This window comes from Argopecten irradians, chromosome 12, assembly GCF_041381155.1.
Source record: "Argopecten irradians isolate NY chromosome 12, Ai_NY, whole genome shotgun sequence".
NCBI classification, from domain to species: domain Eukaryota; kingdom Metazoa; phylum Mollusca; class Bivalvia; order Pectinida; family Pectinidae; genus Argopecten; species Argopecten irradians.
In genome coordinates this window covers 36,898,326-36,906,860 of record NC_091145.1, presented here as the reverse complement: position 1 = coordinate 36,906,860, position 8,535 = coordinate 36,898,326, and the positions used below count along the sequence as shown (strand labels likewise).

Below are 8,535 nucleotides of genomic sequence, written 5' to 3'. Positions count from 1 at the left end.
TATTTATTCTGTGTTGATTATCAAAATAAATATTATCCGAGACAATTTTCATGCATAATATTAAACATCATACTCAAAAATTCCATTTTGCAGAGTTAAAATATATTTCGTTTAAAATTATTTTGTACGAGATTTCAACGAGATCTTCCTTTTTCCTCGTGTTCCACCATGAAGGCCCGTGGTGATGTATGTAGACTCCTATTAAATTAGTACTAAATCGCACTTTACATACTCCTTACTGGTCTTTCATTGTTTTGTCATGTTGTTTACATGTCATGGTGCAAATATATTAAAAAAATATTGCTCCTTCTGTAGAAAATGGTATTGAAATCGAATCGATTCCGGCATTCTGCACAAACTCGTGTTCAAAAAATATAGTATTGCTGTTTCATATAACCAACAGACACAGGCAGAATTTTTACATGGATTCTTATTTATATATAACTGAATATGCTCATATTTGCGACTCAGCAACTTAGTTTGAACGAAAGAAATGCACAGTCTGTGTCATGAGGGATGTATTTTTTGTGTAACGTTTATATGTAACGTTAGGTTAATTGTATTAAAGAATTTACAAATCTCATTTCATTATTTGTTTTGACAAACTCTATTTCAATTTTGGAACCACCCGAGTCTTCGAAATGCGAGAATATAAATTGTCACAGGAGATAAGAAAATGTAGTGGTCATAATCAGACAGGTATCCGAATACTTGCAGAATGAGCTACCTGGTTGCCTAATACCATACTCCAACAATATTAGAGGTATAGCACAACGAGACACTTTTTGAACATTACGTCGTGTCTAACCTCTAACTTCTGATAGGCCATTTACCCGATGCTGAAGGTAACATTTTCAAAGTTTGGATTGTGACAATAAAAAACGTTAAAATCATATTTAAATCGTTATCAATGTCAAATACCTACCTCTTTTTCATAAATCAACAAGGTTTTTGACAAAATCAGCCGTAAAATCCATCAAAAACAAATATTACATCTCCTAACGTAAACTTTCATGACCCAGACAAAACTTCATGATGAAAGCGATCCGGCCGGTAAATAGAAAAAACGAATTGCAAAGTCCCCAAAACGCTTGATTTGCCTTTACTTTTACTTGCATTCTGCCCGCTTGAATTCACATTCCGTTTTTTGTAGTAACCAGCCACCATATTTAAAACTAGGTCAAAATGTTACGGAAGGAATTCATCAATTCTAATCTGCTATAATACTATTTTATGAGGCCTCAAGTTATGGTTTTCCTATATAAATGGGATAATTAATACCTAAGCTATAAATATTAATATTATTGCACTTTTCATTCTGCCTTCATTTGACGTCGGAAGCTGCATCAAAGAAATAGGCCTTCGGAAATGAGAGTCGACAGTCAGCAAAATAACGTCCGATTAAAAAACGGCTGACCAGTCGACTCTCATGTTATGGGAGTACCTAATACCATTGATTGACCTAGTTAATGCCGCCTCAAAAAATGACTGTAATGAGGGAATGTTACTTGTTAGATAAATTGCTCTTAAAATTTATCTAGCAGTTGCATCTTCTGTTAAATAGCACAGGACAACATTACAATATTGTTCCATTCTATGTTGGGTGTTTTTCAAAAAAGACATTTATCCAGTAAGTAGCAAACCATTGAAAGATATCTTTGTCAATATATTTCTGTTTGACAATAAATTTCTGGATACAACCCGAGTGGCTTGTATGTAGTTCCAAACAGTTCTGCATGGTTGGATCAATACTGTAAACAAGATTGCATGGAACGAGTAAACAAGATGAAATGCTTGATCATCATAATAAGAGAAAACAGTGATGTGATTTTGAAATCGATCAGCAGTTTAAGTAAAACAATCAGCCACATACTCGGGGTTCGAAATTAACACTCGCCAACTGGCAAGATGCGAGTTGATTTTTGAAATGGCAAGATGAAAAATATTATACTTGCATGATACTTTAATCATATGTAACTAGTTTTCAATTGTATAGAGTGCCACATTCTAATAATAAGTTATTGTTACTTTACTCTACAGTGACACTAAAATTGTTTGCACATTTATCGTTGCCTACAAGAAATGAATATGAAAAAAACCAGTGAATTTTGTTGCTTTTAAGTTAACTTTCAAAGCGGCAAGAAAATTTCTGATTTGGTGAGTTGAAATTTTACCAACTCGCCGAAAATGGATAGTGGCTTAAAAAGTAAATTCTACCCCTGAAAACTGCTGCATTTCTGTTTAGTGTCTACTTTATCCATGAATGCCAACCATAAATGCCAATGCCATTAACCATCGCTAAGCAGCCTTTAGACAAAAATTGGAGCCTATTAACAATTTTTCTTTTGTTTTCAGTTGACCGAATACAAAGTCATTGGGCGCATGTTGCCCACTGACAAGAACAGAACCCCATCTCTGTACCAGATGAGGATCTTCGCCCCAGACAAATGCACTGCCAAGTCAAGGTTCTGGTACTTTGTCACCCAACTCAGGAAGATGAAAAGGACCCAGGGTGAAATTCTTTGCTGTCAGAAGGTATATAATGAATCAAAAAGTTGATTCAATGATATCAGATGGCCCTTTGGTCATTGACCTCAACTTTTCAAAAATGACACCTATCATAATAGGTTTCTGGGAATTTATACATGTGTGTCTTTTTTTGAAAATGTTCCGAGTCATTCTTTTTAGTAAAATGGTCTCTGAATTGATGTTTTCAATCAAACAGCTGATTCAGTTAATCTCATAATGTATTTAACCCAACAGTTGATTTAGTTATTGTCATATAGAAGGCACTATCTGATAGGGATGTCCCGGTTCATGTTTTTTTCAGCTCGGTTCGGTTTAACTTCTTTTGATCGGTTTTCGTTTTTTTTGGTTCGGTTCAGACAAATCTTAATTGAACAGTTTTTAAGTCTATTTTCTATCAAAAACAAGTTTTGCTTTAGATTTAAAGATGGTATATCACTTCAACAAATAGTTTTTTTCTTTATCAAAATTTTACTTCTAATTAAAAATATATAATTAATTGCGTCCTGAAAAATAATCCACAGCACTATATCCTATATAGATTGAAGTTCTAAAAGTGCATGCAGGAAAGAAATTCATTAATTATTTCATATCATTTTGTGTCTTAATTAGACATATAACGCGATTGAATACCAATTTTTATTCAAATATTGAGTAATGAGTATCATTTATGATCTGTCAGCAGTGGAACATCTTTAAATAAACATAATTGAACATTTTCTTATCTTTTTAACTCATTCAGTACTATTGACACATTAATCAGTCACAGAGAGATATATGTCCTCGTATCCTTTATGATACATTATTTCATCACTAAAACTTTTCTCGTATCCTTCATGACGCATTATTATGTGATGATTGACATGTGAAAATCGTAAGTTTTACCGCAAATCAATACATTGGTATTATCTCAGAAAAAGTGTTTAAAAAGTATTATGCACTGGAATTATAATAGAGATAAACATTATTACGTAGCAGGTGCATGTTCAATCGTAAAATGGTTTACCGTATTTGGCCGCAAATACGCGATTGTTTACAATCGGCAACACAATGGCGGCTTGATTTAGCTGCCGATATTCTGCAAGATTGTTATCGAAAAAAAATATAATAAAAAAAATCATCAAATATAAAATATCAAACAATAAGTGAAATATATCATTTAGATATTAAGTATGTGCAAAAAAATGTCCGCAGACAGCAAAAAACGATCTTCTGAATGACTGAACTTGCACACGTGTTACACATATATGTCGGTCAACAGGTGTATTTCTCGGGATTCTGACAAACAACTTCGCCGTATTTTCAATGAAATAATCTGCAATTCAGTTTATACGCGTAAATTACAGGTATTATAGGACAGTTATTTTTTTAATGAACCGAACCGAAACTAAGAATTATCATACCGAACCGAACCGTACGGTTGAATTTTTCGGTTAACCATATTTTCGGTTAACCGTGACACTCCTACTATATGAAATAAATGTATAATGATTTATATAGTTCAAGATTTGTGTACAATGTGATGACAATTGGATTAAAAGAAATTTAAACATTGTAACAAGAAGAACTAGCTCTTAATGGAAACCAGAAGATGACTAGTTTCCTTGTAATATTTTGTTTAGATCTATGAGAAGAGACCAGAAAAGATCAAGAACATTGGTATCTGGCTGCGTTACGTGTCACGAAGTGGCAACCACAACATGTACAGGGAGTACAGAGACTTGACCGCTGCTGGTGCCGTCACACAGTGCTGTAAGTAGGATGGTCCAGTAATACACTATTAAAGGGCTATTCTGTTAACTAATTGTTTGGGCCCAGGAATCACTGAAGTTTTTTGTCATTAATTATCACAAAGTTGTTTGTTCTTTAGTTTAGTTATTGATTAGTTATTGGTCATTAGAGTTTAAGGCTAAATTTATGTTTTCTCTAAAAACCAATGTACGATGTTACACATTGTACATTTGTGCCTACAAACACGGCATCAGAATCAAAAGGAGATCACAATGTAATATGAAATGATCATCTATCCAAAATCTGGAGTCCAGGGGTGGGATATATGTTTCATAACAATACACCATTTTTAGAAGTGTTTTAGAAGACTGTCTGCTGCTATGATGAATACTTAGGACACCTATGATATCAAATGATTTCAAATCCTAAGCGTTACCTCTACTGAGCAGTTTGTTAGATGCTTTTGAAAATAAAAAGTAGTTGTACTGTGTGATAAAATAAAATGATGTACCTAACCTAATTTTTCTAAACCTTGAGGAAAGGGCAGTACTCAACAACTTAAGTTTAAATACCAAGACTTAATTGGTTTCTCAAGACATAACAGGTGTGGATAAATTTTGATATACAGATGACTAAGATTCATCGACTATTGAAGAAATTGAAGATTTAATGTTTTAATCTATTTTGATATGGTGGGACATCTTGTGTATTGTTATAGAAAAATAAACACATTTTTTAAAGGAATTAATTAATTAAGGCATTAAAATATAGATTCCTTCAAACCTTATCAAAATAAAATGTAAAATTCTCCAAATCTGTAATTTTATATACAACATATTATTTAATACTAAATGGTGAGGTATTATGGCATTTCAAAGTGCACATCCTTTTCCAACTTAGAACATATTTCTCTGATTGGCAGATAATGTGCAAAATTAAAATCAACCTGTCGCCTTTCTTGTCCTCTCATGACAATGGAAGTGAATCATGGATGAAACATTGCTAAATGTTAATGTTCTGTGTTTTGTATTTTTGCCAAAAGTTGAAAATATTTTCATATATTAATTGCACTTAGTGATATTACTTACAATCTTAATATTTTTGCTGAAATGTTTTTTAATTGCAATTTTAAAATTGTTGATGAAATGATTTTTACTTGCAATCTAATATTTTTGCTGAAATGTTTTTTACTTACAATCTTAGTATTTTTGCTGAAATTATTTTTACTTACAATCTAATATTTTTGCTGAAATGTTAATCTGTTATGGAGCCTCTATAAAAAGGGAATATTTTAAATGGAATGTTTCAGCTACATAATTTAGAAATAAATAAAGAAGCATGTATTGCATTTGGAAATATCTGTACAACATTAAGTTTTGATGCACTGAAATAAAAGAAGTTTTCTGATCAATAACCTCAATTTGAATTTGGTAATAGCATTGATACTTGGTTCACATCTTAGTGTTTAATTATTTCTACACTACTAATTGTCAGGAAAGCACATCCTTTTCCAGGTTAGAACTTGTTTCTAGCTTTGGCAGATAATGTGCAAAATTAAAATCAACCTGTCGCCTTTCTTGTCCTGTCATGGCAAAGGAAGTGAATCATGGATGTAACAAACTTGATAATACTCTTCACAAAAAAGTGTGTGATAAACTGATGAAAATACAGGGTTTGGGCACATTTTAGCGGAAGAAAATTTATATATAAGGCTTTAAAGTCATGATCAGCTGTACATGGTTTTATTGCACATCCTTTTCCAGCTTAGAACACATTTCTTAAGTTGGCAGATAATGTGCAAAATTAAAATCAACCTGTCGCCTTTCTTGTCCTCTCATGACAAAGGAAGTGAATCATGGATGTAACAAATATTAATACTTATAGGACTTTACTGGTAGTTTGTTATGGTAACAGGAGTTATTTTGATACCATTCATTTACAACTTATCAGGGTGTTTTTTTTTCATTCAGAAAATTATCTTGCTATTCCATCCTCTAATACAATAATGGCAATGCTGATGACATTAGGTTCATTAGAACCTCAATAAATAACACGTTTGTCATATTCATTCTGTGTAGAGTTTTAATTACAAAAGACAAATCAGATAAAGAGTTTTAACATTTTAGAATAAGACATTGTATTTATTTTGGTAAACATACAGGTACATATATTATCAAAATGAAAATTCAACACAGTTGAGTGAACATTTTGTACACACTGGTATTTGCTTAAGGAGTTTAATATTGTGTAAAACAAAAACATCACCTTTTGTTCTCTTATGATGCATGTAGCACTAGCACATCCTTTTCCAGCTTAGAACACATTTCTTAAGTTGGTATATAATGTGCAAAATTAAAATCAACCTGTCGCCTTTCTTGTCCTCTCATGACAAAGGAAGTGAATCATGGATGTAACAGATTGCTTGCATTAGCGAGAAATGAAATGTCAAAATAACAACTGGATGATGATTTAAGTTGGTCTTTTATTTGATGCTTTGTGTAATTTTAAAAGATTGTATATCAAAGCCAATCATTTTATTGCAAAAAATCTCATTTTCCTTCAGCTGTTTGACTAATCATTCAATGGATTTTCTTTTTGTTGTAGACCGTGACATGGGAGCCAGACACAGGGCAAGATCTTCTACTATTCAGATCATCAAAGTTCAGGAAGTGGAAGCCAGTAAGACACGCAGGGCCAATGTCAAACAGTTCCATGTAAGTTTACTCAATGTTTAATTACAAAGTTAATGTAGTTTTTTTAATCTCAAAGAGTTGAATATAATTTAAGCAACAATGCTAAACAATCTCTAATAATCCCCATGGAAATTCACTCCATGTAAAGCAATCCTATATAACTTTGACAGTGTTTAACATTTCCTTGTAAATTTACTTGTATTGTGTGATTTATATCCATTCTTAAAGCCAATGAAACTTTAACATGCAACTTGTACAGATTATTCCAATAAAAGAAAAATTAAGTCTAATAGTTTTGGAGGGTGGGTATGAATTTCTGTTGCATGTGGTAAAAATTCAAGGTGCATCAAAATGTTAAAACTCCAATTCATCATATAACATTGTGTTTCCTTATAAATGGCACCAATATTAGCCTAGACTAGAACTTGTTTATGAATGCTTTGCTTGTTTTCTGCAGAACTCCAAGATCCGATTCCCATTGACACACAGGATCCAAAAGAAGCTTCACGAGCCCAGGTTCACAACCACTAGGCCACACACTACATTTTAAATGAAGCTCTAATCAATAAATATCAGTCTGGGAAAGTCATGTCTTTTGGTTATTTTTCAACTGCACAAAAGTCAACAAAATTGGATCCTTCTCGGATAAAATTGATTCCCCTTATGTAATTAGGGTCCTTTTCATTTGCTATGTTCTACGGAAGTGGATGTGTCGCCTCCACAGCATCACAAAAAGTTAACTTATTAACAGTTGAAAGCATTGTTAATAATTAGGTGAAGTTATCAAGTTCAGTAACTCTTGCAAACATTGATGGATTTTGACCAGTATCAAACCACTCCAAGATCTGTTTGATATACAATCATACAATAAATATATAGTTATCGAGCGGAAACCATGGATTGATCTGTTTTGACGATATTAAAATCCTGTAACTCTTGCAAATATTGACGGATTTTGACCAATGTTGAACTCGTCCAAGATCACATTGATATAAAGTAATACACCAAATTTGGTTGAAATCGGACAATATATAAGTTATCAAGCAGAAACTATGGATTTATCTGTTTTGATGATTTTCAAGTCCCGTAACTTGCAAATATTGACGGATAGATCTCATTGATGCATGCATAAACAAATATACCAAATTTGGTTGAAACTGGACAATAAATACTAAAGTTATCGCACAGAAACCATTTCCCAGACGCCATCATAGTGATACCTATGTGTCGCCCTTGCGTTGCAGACGACACAAAAAGGATATGGGGACGGTAAAAGGCAAACCCTTTTGATATCTGTGCTGTGAACCAAATGATTTTGACATGTAATTTAGTTTTGAAAATTGCAAAAATAAATGGCCTTGAAGAAAGTCTGGCATATTACTAATAAGTAAAAGTACTGTACAGCAGAACCTTTAAATAATACAATGAAGTTGCTGCAAAAAGTTGTTGATGAGAACAGGAAATTAAGATACCACAAAAACAAGTTCCAGTAAGTTTGTTTATAATTAATCTCATACTGTTACTACTGTGTTACAGCGAGTGAACAGAAAGCATGTACGTGCCATGTACTTCAACAGTCTATCTT

At 32.6% G+C, this 8,535-nt stretch overlaps 1 protein-coding gene across 1 annotated transcript; it reads left to right on the top strand.

The window, feature by feature from the left end:
• The first annotated feature begins 142 nt into the window (after positions 1-142).
• On the top strand, positions 143-7,535 carry LOC138304861 (large ribosomal subunit protein eL20-like). The gene is made up of 5 exons (XM_069245192.1): positions 143-186; positions 2,356-2,535; positions 4,149-4,278; positions 6,862-6,971; positions 7,408-7,535. Exons 1-5 carry the CDS (start codon positions 169-171, stop codon positions 7,498-7,500), a joined length of 531 nt encoding a protein of 176 aa, XP_069101293.1. The 5' UTR covers positions 143-168; the 3' UTR covers positions 7,501-7,535.
• The last annotated feature ends 1,000 nt before the right edge of the window (positions 7,536-8,535 follow it).

Coding starts and splice junctions, on each gene's coding strand:
- LOC138304861 (XM_069245192.1), top strand. Junction 2,536..4,148: donor AAATTCTTTGCTGTCAGAAG/GTATATAATGAA, acceptor TATTTTGTTTAG/ATCTATGAGAAGAGACCAGA. Junction 6,972..7,407: donor CCAATGTCAAACAGTTCCAT/GTAAGTTTACTC, acceptor TGTTTTCTGCAG/AACTCCAAGATCCGATTCCC.